This window comes from Nycticebus coucang, chromosome 1 (assembly GCF_027406575.1).
Source record: "Nycticebus coucang isolate mNycCou1 chromosome 1, mNycCou1.pri, whole genome shotgun sequence".
Taxonomy (NCBI): Eukaryota; Metazoa; Chordata; class Mammalia; order Primates; family Lorisidae; genus Nycticebus; species Nycticebus coucang.
The window spans coordinates 27,764,105-27,788,356 of NC_069780.1; the positions used below are offsets into that span (position 1 = coordinate 27,764,105).

At 37.1% G+C, this 24,252-nt stretch overlaps 1 protein-coding gene across 1 annotated transcript in view; it reads left to right on the plus strand.

The window, feature by feature from the left end:
• The first annotated feature begins 20,106 nt into the window (after positions 1 to 20,106).
• Positions 20,107 to 24,252, plus strand: part of MTTP (microsomal triglyceride transfer protein) — a 47,881-nt gene continuing 43,735 nt past the window's right edge. The window contains exon 1 of the mRNA XM_053555558.1: positions 20,107 to 20,355. Coding sequence (XP_053411533.1) covers positions 20,271 to 20,355 — 85 coding nt within the window. The 5' untranslated portion in view covers positions 20,107 to 20,270. The remainder of the gene's footprint in view (positions 20,356 to 24,252) is intronic.

The window sequence follows — 24,252 nt, forward strand, 5'->3', positions numbered from 1 at the left end:
TGATTTTGCACATGACTGTAGAGGTGTGAATAGGATGAATGAGAAGGGGAAAAGAAATCTAAGCGTTTTTAAAATTTGAATAACTGTAGGAATATACTAAAATTAGGTCACGTACAGAATACTGGAAGAAAATTGTTTTTAAAAAAAATAAGTTTGATTTTGAGTGTGTGGATTTTGGAGAGACTCCAAGATATCTAAGTAGAAACATTAAAAAAAGTCATCAGAACATATTCATAGTGTAAGCCAGTATAAGAAGTTGAACTCAAAGTGAATCTACTCCATAGATCATGGAAACTGGAAGGTAACAAATGAAAGAAGCTATGGGGAGGAAAGAATCCTTCCCTCTTTAATCAGGGTACAATGTGGGCATAAAGACACCAGATTTCAATTTTTTAGAACAGCAGAAACTGAATTTGTATGTAAAGTCTGGTTTTAAAATGTTGACAACTGTTTTCTTAGTTTTTTTAAATGCTGAGCAGGCTAAACAAAACTTGTTTGTGGACTACATCCAGAAAATTGGCATCCGGTTTGTTAAATTGGACTGCTGATCATAGAGTGAGAAAGGGGCAACAGCTTCAACTAGAATCTTAGAATAAAAAGCACAGTAATAAATATGGTTATGAAACATAACCAAAACACTGGACGATCATTACAAATTTCATTATTTCAAGTCTAAATGGGATTTTTAAGTTTTTGAGCACTCTTCAGTGGGGAGGTAGGAATAGAGTACCATTTGTGAACAATTTCAGGCTAAGAAAGCCAAAAAGAAACCAGTTTTAAAACACAAAAGATACCTAGAAGGAAGAATTAACCTTTCATCTGTAATCATTCCAACCTACAATTTTATTGACTTCAAAATATAGGAAAAGTTTAAGATGTATTGTTAAATTCATTAACACCACCACCCCAAAAATGATACATAATATTGAAGACTTTAGAAAGACAACTATGGAGGCAGTGTAGTCTGTGAATCTTCTCATAAAAAACTGGTAAAACATCTGGCATAAGCAAACAACAGTAACAGCAACAATCCCAGATGATAAGCTATAACATAACTACGTGGAAAGGAATCCTTACATACCCCAAAATATGAGCAGGAAGGAACAAAGCCAACTTAATATCAACATCTGTGTAGGAGGAAATAGCAGGAAGACAACAGAGCATCTGAAAGCTCTGAGAATGAGAGGCCACCTAAACGCCAGCAAGTAATCCCTGAAAAAGGGGAGAAAAAGAGAGGAGACCAGTGCTAGGTCAACAGCAAAACTAGCAGGGAGTTCAACGAATGGGGAGCCTGCAGCCTTCTGATCTCAAGATTGTTCTTTTTAAAGCACCAAAGGAGGAATGAAAACCTTCACCTTTATTTGCTGCACCCCTTATAATAAAAAAGTTTTGTTCTATAAAATTTGGATTCAGCCCAAAAGATCATACTCAACAAGGCCGTGTGCGACCTCAAGGACCCAGGTTTCCCACCCCTGTGCTCATGTTAAAGAATGAGAAGGAAGTTAATGGAGGGGGTGTGAGGCCTGTAAACTCTCAAAACTAACAAACTGGAACTGCACTTCTGAACATAGCTAAGCATCAAGGAGAAACCTCTGGGGGCAGAATCCAAATTGAGCAGGAGAGGGACAATAGGGGCAAAGAAAAAAGCGGGTCCAATATTTTAAAACGAGCAATTTTTTAAATGATAGAAAATATTTAAAATATATATTAAACAAAAGTCTCATAAATGAAATGATTCACTGAACAAATATTTGAAGAGAAGTAACAGAACTAAGAAAATATACATGTAGCTGGGTGTGGTGGCATGCACCTGCAGCCCCAGCTACTCAGGGAGTTGAGGCAAGAGGATTGCCATGGCAAAGAAATGTAATGTATCCTGGGTAGGATCTTGGAATAGGAAAAAAAAAAAAAAAAAGGATTAGGTAAAAACAAAGGTAACCTAAATAAATGATGAATTTTAGTTAACAGTATGTCAGTAGTGTTTTCTTAGTAAATAACACTAATGTAACATATTAATAATAGGGGTAACGAAATGCAGGTTTTGTTATATGGAAAATCTTTGTACTATGTAAGCATTTTTTCTTTAAATTTAAAATTTTTATGAACAGTTATAAACTGCTATAAATATGGCAGACAAAGTCTCTCTCTGGCCCCCAGGTGACAGTGCAGTGGCATGATTATAGCTCACTGTATCCTCAAAGTCCTGGGCTCAAATGATCAAGCAATCCTCCTGCTTCAGCCTCCCAAATAGCTAAGGACTACAGGCAGACCACCACACTGGAATACCTTTTCCATTTTTTTTTTTTTTTTTTTTATAGAGACACAAAGCATCACTATGTTTCTCAGGCTGGTCCTGAACTCTTTCCTGGCCTCAAGTGATTCTCCCTCCTCAGCTTTCCAAAGTGCTGGGATTACAGGTGTGAGCCTCTGCACCGGACTATTTTTTTGAAGTTAACATATGGAATGTGAAAAAATATAAATGGCAAAAAAAAAAAAAGAAAATACAAACACAAATAAACTGTAGTTCTACCTCTCAGCGATAAGTGTTAGTATTTTCAGTGAATACTGTTCCAATCCTTTTCTTATATGTTTAATGAGAAATTATGGCTGGGCAGGGCAGCTCACACCTGTAATCCTAGCACTCTACGAGGCTGAGGCAGGAGGATCACTTGAGCTCAAGAGTTTGAGACCAGCCTAAACATGAGTGAGACCTCGTCTCTACTAAAAATAGAAAAACTAACTCAGTGTTCTGGCAGGTGCCTGTCCCAGCTACTGGGGAAGCTAAGGTGAGGATTGCTCAAGTTTGAGGTTGCTATAAGCTATGATGATGCCATGGCACTCTACCTACAGTGACAGAGTGAGACTTGAAACTGTCTGAAAAAAACTAACAAACAACAAAAACAAAACCAAAAAAGTATCTCAAACTGTATCTGTATCTTTTTAGTAGATTACTTGCTTTTGCTTACCAAGGTATGGTAAAAATATGTAGAAAATATATTTGTACAATTTTATTTAAAATGGCTTCATGGAGTTCTGTTGAACTGATGCACCATAATTTATTGAACTAATTGTTGTTATTAAATGAACATTCTGGTATCCAAATTTTCACTATACCACAAAGGTCCTTGTGACACCATTTTTTATGTTGTTTTTGTGTACATTATAAGCGATGCTCAACCCCACAACACATTATTACTGAGATTTAAGGAGTCGCTCACTGTGTTTCCCCACCACACGTTCTTGCTCTTCTTTCCTCCTTGCACCTGGGGCCATTTTTTTCCAAATTGAAGTAGATTTTTTAAAGATGTCTCTTAGGGAGGTCCTTTAGTTGTAAACATTCAGTTTCAATTTTTCTGGAAATATTTTTATTTTAATCTTACATTAGAAATACATTTGCAGAGGCTTGGTGCCTGAAGCACAGTGGTTACGGCACCAGCCACGTACACAGAAGGTGGCATGTTCGAACCCAGGCTGGGCCAGCTAAACTACAATGACAACTGCAACAAAAAACAGCTGGGCATTGTGGGGGGCACCTGTGGGAGCTACTTGGGAGGCTGAGGCGAGAGAATTGCTTGAGTCCAAGAGTTTGAGGTTGTTGTGAGCTGTGACACAACAGCACTCTACAGAGGGTGACATACTGAGACTCTGTCTCAAAAAAAAAAAGATTTGCAGAATATAGAATACTAAATTGACAATTATGTTCTCTTAGAACATTGAATACATCATTCTAATGTCTCCTAATATTAACTAATGTTGTTAGTAAATTAGTAGCTGTCTGTTTCTCTTGCTCCTTTAAAGTAATTTGTGTTCTCCATCAGGCTCCTTTAAACATCTTCCCTATCTGTTGGATAGTCTGCATTTTGTTATCACATGTCTACTTATGGGGTTTTGGTTTTTTCTGTATTTTTATTTTTTATCTTTTTGTAATTTTTCTTATTATTACTTTATTGTTTGGGATTTATTGAGGATTCAAAGAATTAGGTTACCCTGTTTGCATTTGTTAGATAAAGTCCCTCTTATAATTGTGTCCGCCCCCAAGAGAGGTGCTTTACACCGTGACCCCCGTCCCCCTCTCTCTTCCCACTTGCTCATTCCCCTACCCCACCTTGTATTAGCTCAAATGATGCCTTCATATTAGAATAGATTACATTAGAATCTTCCTTCTCTATTCTTGTGATGCTTTAGTAAGAAGAATGTGTTCCATCTCCATCCAAATTACTACAAAAGATGGAAAGTTTCCATCTTTTTTAGTGGCTGAATAGTATTCCATGTTATACATATACCACAGCTTGTTAATGCATTCCTCGGTTGGTGGGCATTTAAGCTGTTTGCACATAATGGCAATTGTAAATTGAGCTGTGGTAAACAGTCTAATGCAAATGTCTTTAGGACAAAAGGATTTTTGTTCTTGTTCTGGGTAGATGCCTAGTAATGGGATTGTAGGATAAAATGGGAGGTCTACTTTGAGTTATTTGAGGATTCTCCGTACATCCTTCTAAAAAGGTTGTATTTGTTTGCAGTCTCATCAGCAGTGTAAAAGAGTTCCCTTCTTTCCACATCCACTCCAGCATCTGAAGCTTTGAGTCTGTGTGACGTGGGCCATTCTCATTGGGCTTAGGTGATATCTCAAGGTAGTTTTGATTTGCATTTCTCTGATGATTAAGGATGATGAGCATTTTTTCATGTTTGTTAGCCATTCATCTGTCTCCTTTAGAGAAGGTTCTATTTATTTCTCTTCCCCATGGATATATGGGATTGTTGGCTTTTTTCATGTGGATTAATTTGAGTTCTCTAAATCCTACTTATCAAGCTTTTGTCTGATTCAAAATATGCAAATATCCTTTCCCATTGGGTAGGTTGTCTATTTGCTTTGGTTATTGTCTTCTTATTTGTACAGAAGCTTTTCAGTTTAATTAAGCGTCAGTTGTTTATTTTTGTTTTTGTTGCAATTGCCAGGGAAGTCTTCATAAAGTCTTTCCCCAGGCCGATATCTTCAAGTGTTTTTCCCATGCTTTCTTTGAGGATTTTTATCATTTCATGCCTTAAATTTAGGTCTTTTATCCATCTTGAATCAATTTTTGTGAGTGGAGAAAGGTGCAGGTCTAGTTTCAGCCTTTTACATGTGGATATCCAGTTCTTCCAGCACCACTTACTGAATAGGGATTCTTTCCCCCAGTGTATGTTCTTGTTTGGTTTATGGAAGATTAGGTGGCTGTAAGATGTTAGTTTCATTTCTTGATTTTCTATTTGATTCCAAATGTCTATGTCTCTATTTTTGTGCTATTACAATGCTATTTTGATCACTATGGCACTGTAGTACAGCTTAAACTCTGGTAGGCTGATGCCCCTGGCTTTGTTTTTATTACTAAGAACTGCCTTGGCTATAACATTTTTTTTCTGGTTCCATACAAAATGAAGAATTATTTTTTCCAAGTCTTGAAAGTATAATGTTGGTATTTTAATAGAGATGGCATTGAATCTGTAGATTGCTTTGGGAAGTATAGACATTTTAACAATGTTGATTATTCCCAGCCATGAACGTGATATGTTCTTCCATTTGTTAATATCCTCTGCTATTTCTTTTCTTAGGATTTCATAGTTTTCTTTATAGAGGTCCTTCACCTCTTTTATTAGGTACATTCCTAGGTATTTTATTTTCTTTGAAGCTATGGTGAAGGGAGTTGTGTCCTTAATTAGCCTCTCATCTTGGCTGTTATTGGCATATACAAAGGAACTGACTTGTGGACATTGATTTTATATCCTGAGACATTAATGTATTTTTTGATGACTTCCAGGAGTCTTGTGGATGAGTCTTTGTGGTTCTCTAAGTATAAGATCATATTGTCAGCAAAGAGTGAGAGTTTGACCTCTTTTGCACACATTTGGTTGCTCTTTACTTCCTTCTCTTGCCTAATTGTATTGGCTAAAACTTGTAGCACTATGTTGAATAATAGTGGCCATAGAGGACAACCTTGTCTGGTTCCAGTTCTAAGTGGAAAAACTTTCCATTTTACTCCATTCAGTATAATATTAGCTGTGGGTTTGTCATAGATAGCTTCAATCAGATTCAGAAATGTGCTAGCTATTCCTATATTCTCACATGTTCTAATTAGGAAAGGATGCTGAGTTTTATCGAATGCTTTTTCTGCATCTATTGAGAGGATTATATGGTCTTTGCTTTTGATTCTGTTGATACGGTAAATTGTGTTTATGGACATGCATATGTTAAATCAGCCTTGCATCCCTGGGATGAAACCTACTTGACTGTGATGAATGATTTTTAAATGTGTAGCTGTAATCTATTGGCTAGGATTTTATTGAGAACGTTTGCGTCCAAATTTGTTAGTGAAATTGGTCTGATATTCCCCCTTTTTGTTGTTTTTTTTTCCTGGTTTTGGTATCAGGGTGATGTTTGCATCACAGAACATGTTGGGTAAGATTCCTTCGTTCTCAATTTTTTGGAATAATTTCTGCAGTATGGGTATAAAGCTCATCTTTCAAGGTTTGATAGAATTCTGGTGTAAAGCCATCTGGACCCAGGCATTTTTTTCTTGGGAGATTTTTTTTATTGTTTCTTCCCTCTCAGTTCTTGAAATCAGTCTGTTCCACAGATTTATTTCTTCTTGATTAAGTGTAGGGAGAGGGTGTGATTCCAGATATTGATCCATTTCCTCCACATTGTCAAATTTCTGGACACAGAGTTTCTTTTAGTACTCAAAGATGATCTCTTGTATCCCTGTGGCATCCATTATTGTTTCTGATTGAGGTCATTAGACATTTCTGTTTCTAGCTAATCTGGCCAAAGTTTCATCAATTATATTTATTTTTTTGAAAAAAAAACAAGTTTTTATTTTGTTAGTTTTCTGAATGATTCTTTTGTTTTCAATTTCATTAATCTCTGATTTCATTTGGTTATTTATTTTATTCTGCTGGGTTTGGGATTAGATTGTTCTTCTTTTTCCAATTCCATAAGATGGTTCATGAATATGTTGATTCACTTGCTTTATGTTTTTCAAATGTAATAAATTTCCTTATTAAGACTGCTTTTGCTGTATCTCAGAGGTTTTGGTAACTTGTGTCTTCATTGTTATTATATTTGAGGAATTTAACATTTTTTTCTTTTATCTCTCCCTGAACCCATCTATCATTCAACGTAAGATTGTTTAATTTCCAAGTCTATGTGTGGGGATGAGTGTTTTTGTTAGAGTTGAGTTTCACCTTTATTACCTTATGGTTTGAGAAGAAATGAGGTATAATTTCTATTCTTTTAATTTTGGTGAGGTTTGATTTGTGTCCTAGGATGTGGTTGATTTTGGAGTACATTCTATGGGCTGACAAGAAAAATGTCTACTAGCTTTGGGATGGTGATTTATTTATTTATATTTATTTATTTTGAAGACAGAATCTCATTTTGTTGCCCTCAGTGGAGTGCCATGGCATTACAGCTCACAGCAACCTCTAGCTCTTTGGCTTAAGGGTTTCTCTTGCCTCAGCCTCCTGATTACTTGGGACTACAGGCACCTGCCACAATGCCTGGCTACTTTTTGTTACAGTTTTGACCAGGACTGAGTTCGAACCCATCACCCTCAGTATATGAGGCTGGTATCCTACTCACTGAGCCTCAGGTGGTGCCTGGGATGGTATGGTCTGTATATGTCTATTAATCCCATTTGTTTTAGAGTCACATTTAAGTCCTTTATATCTTTGTTTAGTTTCTGTTTAGAGGATCTGTCCAGTTCTGCAAGAGAGGTATTAAAGTCCCCAACATTATGGTGTTCTATCATATTGCTCAGACAATCAAGGTCTGTTTCATCAGCATTCAGACCCTGTCATGTTGGTATCTTGAAGCTCACAAGAATACTTCAGGGGCAGGCCTCACAGTGCTTCCTGACTCCAGTTCCCATGGGGTGTGGAAGTCCCTCAGTCTGTCCAAGAGCGGGATCCTGGCAGGCAGTATTAAGACAGCTATGCTAAGACCTTCTCATGACCTTCCCACAATGGCAGCCCTCTTGCTCCTGAGCCCTTCTCTGTATGGCTGGCTTCCAGCAACCAAACCTATGGCAAATCCACTCCAACCAGTATTCAAATCTGGTTGCAATATACTGTTCAAGTCTGCCCACTCTTTCAAGCTTTCCACTCAATGCTCAGCTTCCCCCAACACCTGAAAACTCTGTAAAGGCTTCCTGCCATCCCAGACCTCTGTGGGGGGACAGCCAATCCTGGCTGGTAGCAATCATTTGCCTAATTCATCAGGTTTCTAGTGCTCTGGGTCATATGCTGTATCCAGCTCACCATCTCCTCACTGTGCTCCCTGAGCTATAACTCTGGGTAAGGTCCCTGCACTAGGTATGGCTGGGTTCTCTCTTTTTCCCCAGTAGTTCTATGAGAGCTCAGCTGAAAGATCCTTTTGGTCTGCCATCTTCCCCACCCCCCCACCCCCCGTTTTTGTTTTTTTGAGATGAGGTCTCACTCTGTTGCCTGGGCAGTGGTATCATCATAGCTCATGATCCTCCTGTTTCAGCCTCCTGAGTATCTGGGACTATAGGTGCCCACTACTATGCCCAGCTAATTTTTCTATTTATTGTAGAGTTGGGGTCTTGCTCATGCTTAGGCTGGTCTCAAACTCCTAGCCTTGAGCAATCCTCTCACCTTGGCCTCCTAAAGTGCTAAAATTAAGGCATGAGCCACTGTGCCTGGCTTACTGTGGTTCTTTCTTTTTCCTTTTTTTTTTTTTTTTAATTTTCCTGCTTAGGATTTATAAAGCCTCATAAAACTGTGGATTGGTATCTGTAGTAGCAATAAAAATGGTTCCCTGAAGATGTTCAAGTCTTAATTCCCAGAACCCATAAATATCCACGTTAAGACTGTTTATGAAATTAAAGTTGCTAAAAATTTGACCTCAAATAGAAAGATTATCCTGGATTGTCCAAGTAGGCCCAGTGTAATCACAGGGATCCATAACGTAGGAGAATGATGGTCTGAGAGATGAGAGTGAGATAAAAAGGACTCATCCCACTCTTGCTAGTTTAGGAAATGGAGAAGGGTGCTGTACACCAAAGAATGCAGGCAGCTTCTAGAAGCTGGAAAAGGCAAGGAAACAGATTCTCCCCTAGAGCTTCCAGGAAGAAATGAATCCTGCCAAAATCCTGATTTAAGCCAAGTGAGACTAATATTAGACTTCTGAACTTCAGGACTAAACCTTCATTTGTTGTTTTAAGTCATGAATATTGTGGTAATTTGTTATGTGGCTACAGTGAACTAATATGGTGCCTTTTAAAAGTTCTGGGAAATTCTTCAAATATTTCCCTCAATGTGTGCCCCATTCATGTTCTATCATCCATGTCCTTTTTAATATCTCTTTAATATTTTCTATCTTTTTATATTGGTGATCACCTAAAATGATTAGCTTTCTACTTGAAATAAACTTATACTTTTATACCTATATATTGAGAACTAGTCTGTAGGTAATTGTTATATTGCATATAATTTTAAAACAAAATTGTATATATACTTGGATATTATTTTATACTAGGCTCTCAAATTTCTCTTTTTGAGAAAAGTACAATAAAATTGTTCTGATTGAATTAACATTCTATCATCTTTACAGTAGTCTACTAAAAAAGCTTCCATCAGTCCTCTCCTTTAAATGCTAGCAACTAATTTTAAGCTATTAAACCTCAATTTTCCTGCACCTAGGAATTTCTACCCCTTGGTCCCCATTCCACCTGACATAATAGTGAACAAACTTTGTCTTTGCAGCCTTGTGACCATAGCCCATGCCCCCAGCTTTGGTCAATGGAAAGACTGTCCCCTGCAGATGCCAGTGGCAATTGGAGTACTGGCCAGGCTGGCCCAGACAGTCTGGAGGGTCTGCCTCACCCCCAGGCACCAGAAGGCCAAAAGAATTTTGACCAGACCCACAAGGGAACCACAGAGGCCACCTTTATCCTCACCACAACTGGCCAATCCTGACTGGCCATGGCGAAAGGGAGGCAGGTCCTACCCTCTAATGTGTCTGGTGGGGGCTATGAGCTCTTCTGCATTGTGTTCCAGTGAACTGAGTGTGCTTTGCCCTGTACTGAGAAAGAAAATTGTGGCTTGACTGCACTGACTTGGATACGGCAGGTTCTCTCCTGGGTGTCCCTTCTGCTAGGAGGGACCTTTATCCTGCCCTCTGGCATGGCTCTGCCCTTATCTGCACCTCACTGGCCTCTCCTAGAGGTTCAGGCAGGCTCCCGCATCCCATTTTGGAGAGAGACAGGCAGATCTTCCTGCCTTAGGAAGATCTGGGAATCAGTCAGCAGACCTCCATTCCCCTTCCCCAGCCATGGTGAGGATCACTATGTATCCAGTCAGTTGCAACCAGGACTCCAATGAAAACCCCTGGGAGCTTGGAATTTATTTGCCTGAGGGGCATTTGTGCTGTGGTAGGGCAGAGGGGAACCACAGTTCTTTACTAAAGGAACTTTGGAAAATTACGAAGCTCCTGGGTTGACTGCTAGTTGATACTAGGACAGAAGCAGACTGTCAAGATGAACATAACACACACAAACCCCAGCCAGTACCTGGTGGTCTATCCTCAAGTGCTACTCTACCCAATTTGGAGAAAGCAAGTCTGGCCCTTAGAGAATCTCATTGTAGCCTGAACAGGGGGCTTTGGAAGGCTGTGTGTGAAGGAGTCCACAGATATATACTCTAATTCATTTCAACAGTCAGAAGTGAAGGGGTAGTAAGACTCATATCCTGGGGCCTCTGGAACTGATTTCAGCCTGCAGGTTTTAGTTTTAATTTTAGTTGCCAACAGGTCTCTGAGGTGCTGTCTATGAGTCCCCAATTAGATTATCTCTTAATAAGTATTTAGGGGCAATCTAACATTTCATCTAAAAAACTATAATTAATATAAAAAGTAAGCTGAAAATATACATGGGGAGGAACCAGCAGAGGAATCCTGGCAGCATGAAAAATCAGAGCAGATCAACTCCCCCAAGAGATTACAGAGCAGATCAACTTCCCCCAATTCTATTTCTGACATTTCAACAATTGAAATGTCAGAAATAGAATTCAGAATATTGATGGCAAATATAGATGGAATTGAGGAGAAGATGAAAAAGGAAAACCAAACAATAATCAAAAATTGTCTCAAGAAATTAGTGAAATTAAAGACAAAGTCTGTGCATAATTAGGAAAGATATACCAGAGCTTAAGGTATTGAAAGAGGCATTTGAGGAGCTTTAAAATATAGTAGAGAGGGTCAGTAACAGAGTAGACCATGGAGAAGAAAGAATTTCAGAAATTGAAGATAAGACTTTTGAACAAACCCTATCATTCACAGAGGCACAAAAAAAAAAAAAAAAGAACAAAAACAGAATATTACCTGAGAGAGTTATGGGATTTCTCCAAAACACTGAGCATCTGAATTATAGGGATTCTCTAAGGAGTAGAAAATTGCACTAAAGGCACTAAAGTTCTGCTTCAAATCATCATGGTGGAGAATTTGTCAAGCATTGTGACAGACACAAAAATTCATTGCAATATATAGTTTCAGAACCCAAGCACAACTCAAGCCAAACAAAACATCTCCTAGACACATTGCAATTAACTTTACTAAAGTCAATATGAAAGAGAAAATCCTGCAAGTAGCCAGGCATAAGAAAAGAGAAAAATATCAGGATGACCACAGATCTTTTATCTGAAGCTTTTCAAGCCAGAAGAGGGTGCATCAGCTTTTAACATTCTTAAACAAAGTCATGAGTTTCATTTGTGATGGAGAAATCAATTTTTTTTTTTTTTTTGGCAGCTTTTGGCCAGGGCTGGGTTTGAACTCACCACCTCCAGTATATGGGGTGCACACTACTCCCTTTGAGCCATAGGCGCCACCCAAGAAATCAAATTTTTTATTTTTGTGCAAATGCTGAGGAAATTTGCCACAATTAGACCAGCTGAAGAGGAAGTACTCAGACTCATTTTTCATACTGACCAGAATTATGGTCCATTACTAAAGTAAACACACCCAGACATTAAAGAAAAAAGTCTAGCTTTCACAATGGTGTAAGTGATAAAACTAAGCCCTGGATAGCCATAAAACAGGATGAACAATACTGTACTATATGTATCAATTCTCTCAATAAATGTGAACGGCTTGAATCTCCCCCTCAAAGAGACACAGGCTGACTGATTGGATATAAAAGCTCAAACCCAATGTCTGTTGTTTCCAAAAAAAAAAAAAATACCCAGCCTCTAAGGTAAAACAAGACTCAGAGTGAAGGGATGGAAAACAATGTGCCCTGACAAATGTTAATCAGATAAAAGCAGGGGTTCTGATCTTATTTGTGGATACAATTGGATTTAAATCAACAAAAATAGGGAAATATAAGGATGAATATTACATACTGGTCAAGGGAAGCATATAACATGAAGAGATTTCATTCATTAACATTTATGCCCCCAACCTAAACACTAAATACATAAAACAAACCCTAAGTGATCTGAACAATATGATACCTTCCAGTTCCATAATAGTTGGAGATTTCAAAACCCCTGTGACAGTACTGGACAGATCCTCCATGTAAAAACTAAACAAAGAAGTAATGGATTTAAACATGACTCCAGAACAAATGGACTTAATAGACATATACAGAACATTTCATCCTAGTAAAACGAAAATACACATTTTTCTCATCAGCCCATGGATCATCATACAAAATTGACCATATCTTAGGGCATGAACATAACCTCAACAAATTTAAAAGAATAGAAATTATTTCTTGTAACTTCTTAAACCATCACAGAATAAAAATTGAATTCAACTCCAACAGAAATCTCCATACCCACATAAAGTCATGGAAACCAAATAACCTTATGCTGAATAACAGCTGGGTTAAGGATGAGATTAAGAAAGAAATCATTAGATTCTCAAACAAAGTGATAATGAAGCCACAAGCTGTCAAAACCTGTATGATGCCACTTTATAGCATTAGATGCCTTCATCCAGAAAACAGAAAAGAGCCAGTCAACAACCTAATGGGCCATCTTAAGCAACTGGAAAAGGCAAAATAATCCAACTCCAAACCTAGCAGAAGAAAAGAAATAACCAAAATTAGAGCAGAATTAATTGAAATTGAGAATACAAGAATCATTCAGAAGATCAGTAAAACAAAAAGTTGATTCTTTCAAAAGATTAATAAAATTGATAAACTTTTTTGGGGGGGCAGGGCTGGGTTTGAACCCACTACCTCTGGCATATGGGGTCAGGGCTCTACTTCTTTGAGCCACGGGCACTGCCCTAAAATCGATAAACTTTTAACCAGGCTAACCAGAAACAGAAAAGTAGGATCTCTAATAACCTCAATCAGAAATGAAAAAGGGGAAATAACAACAGATACCAAAGAAAAACAAAAGCTCCTCAATGATAACTACAAATAATTCTATGCCAAGAAATTTGAAAATGTAGAGGAAATGGACTGGAAACATCCCACCTTCCTAAACTCAACCAGAAAGAATTAGAAATTTTGAAGAGACCTATATAGAGCACTGAAACTGTGTCAACAATATAAACTCTCCCCAAAATGAAAAGCCCTGGAACAGTTTCACCCTAGAATTCTACTGAACTTTCAAAGAGGAGTTAGTACCTATATTGCATAACCTATTTTAAAACATAGAGAAAGTAAAAACAAAACAAACAAACAACAACAACAAAATGTAGAGAAGGGAGGAATCCTCAACATGTTCTACAAAGAAAGTATCACCCTGATTCCAAAACCAGGAAAGGACCCAACAAAAAGGAAAACTACAGGCCAATATCACTAATGATTATTGATGCAAAAATATTCAATAAAATCTTAGCAAGCAGAATACAGTGACACATTATAAAAACTATACATCATAATAAAGTGAATTCTATCCCAGTGATGCAAGGTTGGTTCAAATTAAGTAAATCCATAAATGTAATTCACCATATAAATGGAACTAAAAACAAACACCATGTCATTCTCTCAACTGATGCAGAAAAGACATTTGACAAAATTCAGGATCCTTTTCTGACTAGAACACTGAAGAAAATAGGCATAGGTGGGACATTTCTTAAACTGATAGAGGCCATCTACAACAAACTCACAGCCATTATCATATTGAATGGAATAAAATTGAAAGCATTTCTACTTAGAACTGGAACCAGACAAGGATGCCTATTATTGTGACTGCTATTCAAAATAGTGCTGGAAGTCCTAGACAGTGCAATCAGGCAAGAGAAGGAGATAAAAGGTACTCAAATGGGTGTAGAGGAGGTCAAACTCTCGTTCATCAGAGATGAAATGATCTTATACCAGGAAAACCTCAGGGACTCAACTACAAAGCTCTTAGAAGTGATCAAGAAATACAGTAATGTCTCAGGATAAAAATCAGTAATGTCCACAAATCAGTAGGCTTCATATATACCAATAATAGTCAAACTGAGAATCAAATTAAAGACATAATACCCTTCACAATAGCTCCAAAGAAAATGAAATACCTGGGAATATATCTAACAAATGATGTGAAGGATTTCTGCAGTGAGAACTATGATACCTTGAGAAAAGAAATAACAGAGGATGTTAACAAATAGAAGAACATACTGTACTCATGGCTGAGAAGAATCAACATTGTTAAAATGCCCATACTACCCAAACCCATGTCAGGTTTAATGCAATCTCCATCAAGGAACCAATATCATAGTTTCAAGAACTTGAAAAAATAGTATTTTGTTTCATATGGAACCAGGAAAAAAACCAACATAGTCAATACAAATTTAAGAAATAATTGCGGTGCATCTTACAAGGGTATATGTGAATCCTAGTAAATGTGGAATGTAAAGGTCTTAGCAAAATAACTAAGAAAATGCTACAAAAGCTATGTTAACTAATGTGATGAAAATGTGTCAAACGATCTATGAACCAAGTGTATGGTGCCCCACGATCATACTAATGTACACAGCTATGGTTTAATAAAAATAAATAAATAAATAAATAAATTTAAGATAAAAAAAGAAATAAAAATAATTTGGAGGAATCACATAAGCAGACTTTAGATAATACTTCAAGTCTATAATGATAAAAAGCATGACACTAACACAAGAATAGAGATATATCTATGGAGTAGAATAGAGAACCTAGAGATGAACCCAGCAATATATCACTATCAGATCTTTGATAAACCAAAAAAAAGCATGCACTGGGGAAAAGAATTCCTTTTTAATAACTGGTGCTAGAAGAACATGTTAGCCACATGTTCAGCCACAGAAGACTGAAAATTAGACCCGCAAATTAGACCCGCACCTCTCACCACTGACAAAAATTGACTCTTGTTGGATGAAAGTTTTAATTTAAGACACAAAACAATAAAAATTCTAGAAGAAAGTGTGGGGGAAATTCCTGACAAAATTGGCCTGGGAAAAAAATTTATGAAAAAGACCTCCATGGCAGTTGCAGCAATGCCAAAAGTAAATGAATGAGATTTGATCAAACTAAAAAACTTCTGCACTGCACTAAAACAAACAGACAGCCTTCAGAATAGAAGATATTTGCATGCTATAAATTTGACAAAGAGTTAATAACTAGAATCTACAGAGAACTAAAATTAATCAACAGGAAAAGAGCAAATAACCTTATTTATAAATGGGCAAGAGACTTGAAGAGAAACTTCTCTGAATATGACAAATGAATGGCCAAAAAATACATGAAAAAAATGCTCATCATCTTTAATCATCAGAGAAATTCAAATCAAAACCACTCTGAGCTATCACCTAACTCCAGTGAGATTAGCCCACATCACAAAATCCTGAATGTGCAGATGCTGTCACAGATGTGGAAAGAAGGAAACACTTATGCACTACTGGTGGGATTGCAAACTAGTACAACCTCTGTGGAAAGAAGTGTGGAGAATTCTCAAAGAACTAAAAGTGGACCTTGAATTTGATCCTGCAATCCCATTACTAGATATCTACCCAGAAGAAAAAAACATCATTTTACCACAAGGACATTTGCACTACAATGTTTATTGCAGCCCAGTTCACAATTGCCAAGATCTGGAATCAACCCAAGCACCCATCAACCCATGAATGGATTAACAAACTGTGGTATATGTATGCCATGGAGTACTACCCAGCCATAAGAAAAGGCAGAGACTTCACATCTTTTGTGTTCACCTGGATGGAGTTGAAACACATTCTTCTTAGTAAAGTAACCTAAGAATGGAAAAATAAGTATCCAATGTACTCAATACTAATATGAAAGAAACCAGTATATAAACAACTGTATGCCCACATGAAAGAAAAACAGAAGTATATCCCGAGGGGGAGTGGAAAGGAGGGAGAGCAATTGGTAGTATCTCACCTAATGCGCACAATGTGAGCCTGTTCATCACGCCCTCTGGGTGAAAGGCTCAACTACAACTTGAACTTTACCTCAGAAATGAAAACAATGTCACCTAACATTTTCACCCTCATTGACACCTAAACATTTGCACCCTCATATCAATCTGAACTTAGACATAAAAGAATATTCTTAACCTAAGAAAAACTTTTTTCAAGTTTCCTTCAAAATTTCTTTCTTTCACTTCCCTCACTGAATTGAAACTACTATTATTAATAGATTTTAAACGATTATCACCATTTATGAATTATGTGAAAAAAGTGTTCTAAAACTTTCATTTCATCAACTTCATGCTTCTAAGAACAAAGTGCTCTAACGTTATAAATAGACTTTTTTTTCACCAGCATTCATACATTCTGACTTACTTTATATCTGGTAGGGTAATACATTTCCTTCCAACCTTAGTGGGGTAAAGTTCATTTATATTCTAATCTAGAAAATAACTCCTAATAACCTCCGACACTTACTAGAAACACAACTGTACTTTGGAATCAGTCATCCATGTTCCTTGCATTGTCTTCTTATTTATTGCTGAAAAATAGTAGTATAGCAAATATTTCAGCGTCATGTACTGCCAAAGGAATTTCATTGCAATAGTATTGTTTTAAAATGTATTATTTGATTTTGATCTGACTAGCAAAGATGATTTATTTCCACAGTATGTTCGCCCTGGAATGTCTAACCACAAAAATCACGCGCTCTGTTAGCTTCCATGCAAAATCGAGATGGACTTATTAAAAGACAGTGCAAATTAACAACTTCAGTCATCGATAAGAAATCAATTTTTAGCCCACTTCCCATCTCTAACATTTTTAAGCAAGGAAGAATCCTTGGATCTAGGTTTCAAGGTTTATTTATTTATTTATTCATTCTGAGACAGAGTCTCACTATGTCACCCTTGGTAGGGTGCTGTGGCATTACAGCTCACAGCAACTTCAAACTCTTGGTCTTAAGCGATTCTCTTGCCTCAGCCTCCCCAGTAGCTGGGACTACAGGTGCCCACCACAATGCCTGGCTATTTTTTTAACGTAGTTGTCATTGTTGTTTAGCAGGCCTGGGTCGGGCTCGAACCTACCAGCCTCAGTGTATGTGGCCAGCATCCCACTCACTAAGCTATGGGCACCAAGCCTCAAGGTTTACTTTTTTATCTTCCTTTAAGTACTTTATAAAATGAATCGGCCTCCTTTTTCAAATATGTAAAATGTTGTGAGGATCTACTGTAAAATATGTGAAGTGTTCAACATGGTGTATTGTACAAATTAATTGTTGCACTGATGATTGCTCTTGTTATTTTTATGCTGTGTTGTGCTTCTGCCCTGCTTCAAATGTCATGTAAAATAGCTGGTGAGTTTTAGTACCTTTGGCACATTTAGTACATTTATTGTACAGTGTTTGCTTGCTTGATCAATAGAGTAACAGAGGAAAATGCTTCTTCTTTGGTACACAGAGTTCACTGAATATGGAAAGGGTTTGACATTTTTGTTTTATATCTGGTGAAACAATCTGAAGAAGTCTTTTCTGCAATACATTTGTAAAAAGAGAAAGCTGTAAGCAAAATATAGAAGGATGATATTATTTATGACCAACAGAAGCAGCCTTATTTGCACACTCTATGTTGAAATGACTACTTAACACAGTGACTCATAGGAGCTTTCTAGGGGGAATCAAATGTTCAGATGAAACAATGTGTAGTTTATTAGCCACTAGTGATATGCCTTTTATTGACTGGACTCTGGTAAATACCTGACAACGAACAGAACTTTACCCGAAGGGACACGTATCATGTACCACATAGTCTAACCACATCACTAAAGGTCTATGTAACTGTGAGCCTCAAATGAAATAAGATGCCAACTAGTCTTTAATTTAAATGAATGTGTAAGTAAAGTTTATATCCCTATAAAGGCAGAAGTTGTGGGAACTCTTAGAAGTCTATTGAAATGGAAAGCAATAAAGAAATTTCACATTGCCTTGTATTTATAACCCCTACTATTCATAAAAACTTACATATTTTAACAAAGCTACTTGTCTAAGAATGACCTTTTCTGTTTAACTCTAGAAAAATTTCTTATCTACAACCAATTTATTTTTATTAGCTACTTTAGACATAATTTGTATATAAACTCATGACAGCAAATGAAGTTCTAATCTCAATAGAAGTTAAGAACAATTTCCATCTTTGTTTTTTTTTTTTTTTTTTTTTTTTGCAGTTTTTGGCCAGGGCTGTGTTTGAACCTGCCACCTCCGGCATATGGGGCCGGCGCCCTACTCCATTGAGCCACAGGCACCACCCCCATCTTTTAATTCTTTATGTGAGGATACAATTTCAAAGAAAACATGCTTAATTTTAGAGATTTTTAAATTTTATATTTCATTTTGTGGCCCTGTTAGTTTTCTCTCTTTAGCCTAGGTTGTCTACAAGGTTTAAGCTCAAGGTTAAGGTTTGAGAAAAGGGTTTTGAGAGTGACGAGGCAATTTTATAGGCCCCAATTTCATAGGCAGTCAAGTTAAACAGGCAGTCTAAGAACTGACTTTGTACTGAAACCTGGCCGTAATCAGTATTTTCAAGTACATTCAAATGGCCTTTCCCTAGCACTTTTTTCCTTTCTTTGCCAAAACATCCCCACATTCCCCCTAAGACACTGTATTTAAGTAGGTTTTGTTTCTATCAGCTTTCCCTCCTGAGGGTTTCCAGGGACGAGGATTGGTTCAGTTAGCATGGCCTTAGCCATACTAGGATTTTTACTTAAATTCTATAGAAGTTTCCTAATTAATATTTTGTAGCAAAAATACTAGAATTCTCCCTCTGAATCTTTTCCTAGAAATGGAATTCAGAAAGCACAGGACTCCATCCTGCCATGTTGGGAACTCAGACGAGTGCTTCTTAACAACAGATACAGAGTTCTACTATGATGCTATTGCTCTCCAGCACATTAATGATAGACAATGGTGATTCGCTCTAACCTCATACAGTTTCCCATATAAAAAGAATCATCTGTGTTTCAGGAATGACAGTTCTATCTACTTTAGTATTATTTTGGAAGTGATTGGTAGAGGTATGACTTAGTTTAAATTTAAATCCCATTCTCAGAGGCCAAGGCAAGTGGATTACTTGAGTTCAGGAGTTCGAGACCAGCCTGAGCAAGAGCAAGACTCCATCTCTACTAAAAATAGAAAAATTATCTGGGTGTTGTGGTGGGTGCCTGTAGCCCCAACTACTCAGGAGGCTGAGACAAGAGGATGTTTGAGCCTAAGGTTGCTGTAAGCTTTAATACCACATCAAGATAGATCTACATATAAGATACTATATAATAATAATAATAATAATAAATTTAAATCCTAAAATTCAGAATGATTTTATAATAGCATACAAGGAGTATAAAAATTCAAAGATGACCATATAAGACATAGTAAAATTCAACTGGCTTTAGCTGAGTTTGAGACTCTTTACCACTCTCCCATATAAAGTGTTGAAACGTAAAGATAGGTAGTTAATATTATAGACATGATGATAATTATGTATTGAGCAGAAAAGTAGCACCACCAGTTTTCTTGGAATGTCCCTCAGTACTTCTACATATATAGGAAGGTAGACTGGTTTGGTTTAGCTCTTAAAAGTGAAAACTTTCTGATTTTCCTTTTTGGGTGAAAAAAAATTAAAAGGAGTATGAAACCAAAAACTGCAGGCCCCCTACGTTTAATCATTAATAGTGAGCGCTTCAGTGAACTTAGGTCCTGATTTTGGAGTTTGGAATCTGACCTTTTCCTAAAGATAAACATTATTGTTGCAGGTTCTGAGGAGGGTCACTTCCTCACCGGCTGCCTTGGGGAGAGCCCTCCTTTCAGTGAGTCGCGGCTAGGAGCTGTATGAAGTTGGGGTGGCTAGTTAATATGATTCTTCTTGCTGTGCTTTTTCTCTGCTTCATTTCCTCATACTCAGCTTCTGTTAAAGGTAAGTTTGTGTTGCCTTTTGCTAAAATTTAATTTCAATCTTTGGGGGTAAAATGTGTGTATGTGAGTGAGAGAATAGTGAAAGAGTTTCTCACCAAACCATCTTCAAAACCAAGCAATGTCTGTGAAAGCATGGCTCAAGATGAAAACCAAATTCAAATTCCTCCATATATTAAGGAAACAGAGGTTCCTTTCAGTTTCTGTCCCTGAGACCAGTGAGTTCTTGCTTCAACTTCTCATTCATGGACTATTTTCAAAAGGCAGAAAAGAGCTGCCAGCTATTGTTACCTGCTACTGTTGGCCACACTGAATGTAGCTCCTTCATTTGAATTGTAAATGAGGATTAAAAAAAAATCCAGTTCTTAAATTTCTTTCTAGTTGCTTAGCAATGTGACATCAAGAAAAATTAGACCCAATGAAAAAGGCATTTAATTTGCCAAAGAATTATGAATGAAATGTTAAAAAACATTTAATTCCATTATCATTCAAAAGTGATAACATCATAGTCAGCAAATTAAAGAAAATAAAATTACAGAATATGGATTTAAGAAATAAGAGTTATTGTTTTTGGAAGAATGGTGTTGCTCGTTACAGTTTCTATTTTTAAATGAAATTGATTTTTAGAAAACACATATGAATTAGTACCCTCAGAAAAGGCAAGAAGGAAAACACACTTTATGTGGGATGGTTTTTAAAAACTGTAGGAAATGTATTAATATAGAATCTTATTTAAAATCAGCTAAATTATAAACTCCTTGGATTTCTAAATACTGCTTGTATAAAAATGATCACTTTTTAGAGTATTTTAAGAAGCTACACTCTTAAAACCAATTGATCCAGCATACAACTTAGTATGGCCAGGATCAATTTTAAAACCAAGTATTTAATATAAAACAATGTACTTATAAACTTTAAAAACTTATTTGGAATAAATGGGGTTTTTAATCATAAAGTTTTCCTCAAGATTTTTTTGTGTGGAGAATCTCCACAGGATGAAAAAAGACATTTGAGTCGTAAATGACAATTTACAATTATTGGAACAATAGATTAAATTTAAATTAATTTACCTAAGCCATTCACACTTTAGGTTTTTGAACTAATGGTAATATTTTCACAAGTTTCTAAAATGTTCACTTTTAAAAGATATAGTCCTTACTTGAATGAAAGAAATTTTTCAATGAGAAAAAAGTAAAGATTTGTAAGTCATATCTGATTAAGAAATGTTATATAGAGAGCTTCCTGTTTTATCTGTCAAATGATTATTAAGGATTTTAAATATGAGAGATCTAAATACCATAATATCAAATCTAGTACCATGATTTTTTTAGGAAAAAAATTGAAATATAGCAGTTATTTGGGCTTCTCTCTTTTCTCCCTAATTTACAAGTTATAAAGTTGGATAACTTGACGTTTTCAAATGCACTTATAAATGCACACAGACACATACACCCATGCACACACACACGACAATGGCATACAGGGAAAATGTGATGTAGAACATAGCTACAGTTTAGTGTGTATAACTTAGTAGCAAATCCATATTTTTTAGAACCTGCAGCTTATGCTATTTAGGGGCCATGAGAAAAGATACAAAAATGTCTTATTTCAGCAAAGATTGCTGAACAAATAGCTAAGATCCTCTTCCAAAGTCTTAAAAGGAGCCTGGACAAGTGAGGGGCTGCATAATACAAGTGCTTATGCCAATATTGAAAAGAAAAAGTACAGCATTTGACAGCTCCTCTACCAGATGAGACAACTTTTTATAGTACAATACCGTGATTGAATTGTAGCTTCTTTGTCCTTGTAACAATTGACACTTAACTAGTAAACTACTCATGAAGATTCTACCCTAAAATTAAGTTGTTCTAAATTTTGGGATCCCATGGATCACCTCAAAACTTATCTCTAATTTAAATTACCAGTGCAACTTTTTAGGAAATCCTCAGATCTGGGTGGATGCTGAGGGCAGGTTGGAATGTGAAGAGAATAAAAGAAGTGGTTAGGATTAGAATGAAGAGGTTTCTGTAAGATTTGCTAAATGTGAACTTTCTGTTTGTTTTTTTTTGTAGAGACAGAGTCTCACTTTATGGCCCTCGGTAGAGTGCCGTGGCGTCACACAGCTCACAGCAACCTCCAACTCCTGGGCTTAGGCGATTCTCTTGCCTCAGCCTCCCAAGTAGCTGGGACTACAGGCGCCCGCCACAACGCCCGGCTATTTTTGGGGGGGGGGGCGCAGTTCGGCCGGGGCCGGGTTTGAACCCGCCACCCTGGGTATATGGGGCCGGGTTCGAACCCGCCACCCTCGGTATATGGGGCCGGCACCTTACTGACTGAGCCACAGGCGCCGCCCTAAATGTGAACTTTCTAAAGACTCAAGTTTTCCCTACTAATTCTTAGCTGTACTTTGCAATGGTGGGTCTATTATTCTCAGTGTTCTCATGGGTTTTCTTTATACCTTACTTTTACTAATTAATTGTGCTACCTCTAGACTTGGATTGTGTTACCTCAGTCCCTGTCCCTACCCTTACTTTTCCATCCATTTACATTGATTATTTCTCAACTTTCTTTTTATCCTTCATTCTACCTGGAGTTCTCCGTTGCGTTCTTACATTCCATTACCTATCACCCTTATCAGCACTGTACATCTCTTCAGACTTCTTACCAGTTCAGACTGGTAACTTATCTCTATTTTAACAGTGCTATTGCACTCATATAAGTTCGCGAAATGAGGATTTCTAGATATTTCTAAAAAGGTTCAAAAATAAGAGTTTCGTTGCTTGTAAGTTATTAGAAAATTCTAAATGCACTTGAAGGAGCAAATCAAAGAGGTACTGTTTCCTTTTTGGCTAAAATTAATTTCTCTTTTGATTTTATCTACCATCAGTTTCCCCAAAATGCTATATGCACACTTGGAATAGCAATATCCTAAATAAGAAATTAGGTCAGCAATGGAACATGCCTCTATGCCCACTGTTGCCAGATCTCTGAATAATATAAACAGAGAAATACTTATCAAACAGGATAGGATAACAGGACAACATTGTAGCGTGTTATTTGAAGCTGTTTAAAGACATGAGAAACAGTTTTGGGAGAAGAAGGCCCTTCCTTTCCTATGTTTTAGCACTTCCAGGTCATAGTTAAGTAAATGACCTGTATATGTTCCTTTTCATATTCTTTTGACCAGTAAAGTAAAAGTAAAAAAAAAAAAAAAAATGAACCTTTGAACCTGAGAAAGGTTGCCTTCCTACAAAGTTTTCACTTAATCAGAAGACATTTTTATGGAGTCCACGAAACTCAGATTTGAGAAAATTTAAACATGAACTCCGTATTATATTTGCTATGTTGGGTTGATCTTCGAGACAGCTTCTATTAGCTGTCAAATACCGCTTACCTTTCAGAATTGCTGTGAGGATTAGATAAGACAACATGTACTTTCTGTATACCCTATGTGGAATTTGACAGGTGTTGTAGAAAGAAGGCCTCCTAGCCAAAATATCTTTTCTCACCAGAAAGACAGTGTTTGAACCTGCTCCAGAGGCTCCAGTTAAAATGCAGAAAAGGCAAAGATAGGAGAGAGGAGGGTAGAGGTGGCCCCAGACTTCATCTCCTTAAAGGGGTCTCTGACTTTCTCTGCCCTCCCGTACCTTACACCTCAGGCTCTGCTGAGTTTGTGTGTACATTTGGATACTCCCTCCCACACTTCCTTCTCCTGCTGCTTCTTTATTCCTATGAAAATCCATGTTCCCTTCTTTGAAGGTTTGTCAGATAATGTAACTTCATCACCCAAAACTCGCTGGTGGCTTCCCATCTCACTCAAACTCCTCAAGTCTCCCTATTACCTGTAAATACCAATGTGACCTCATCTCTTTTTGCCGTGTCCTTCACTTATCCAACTCCA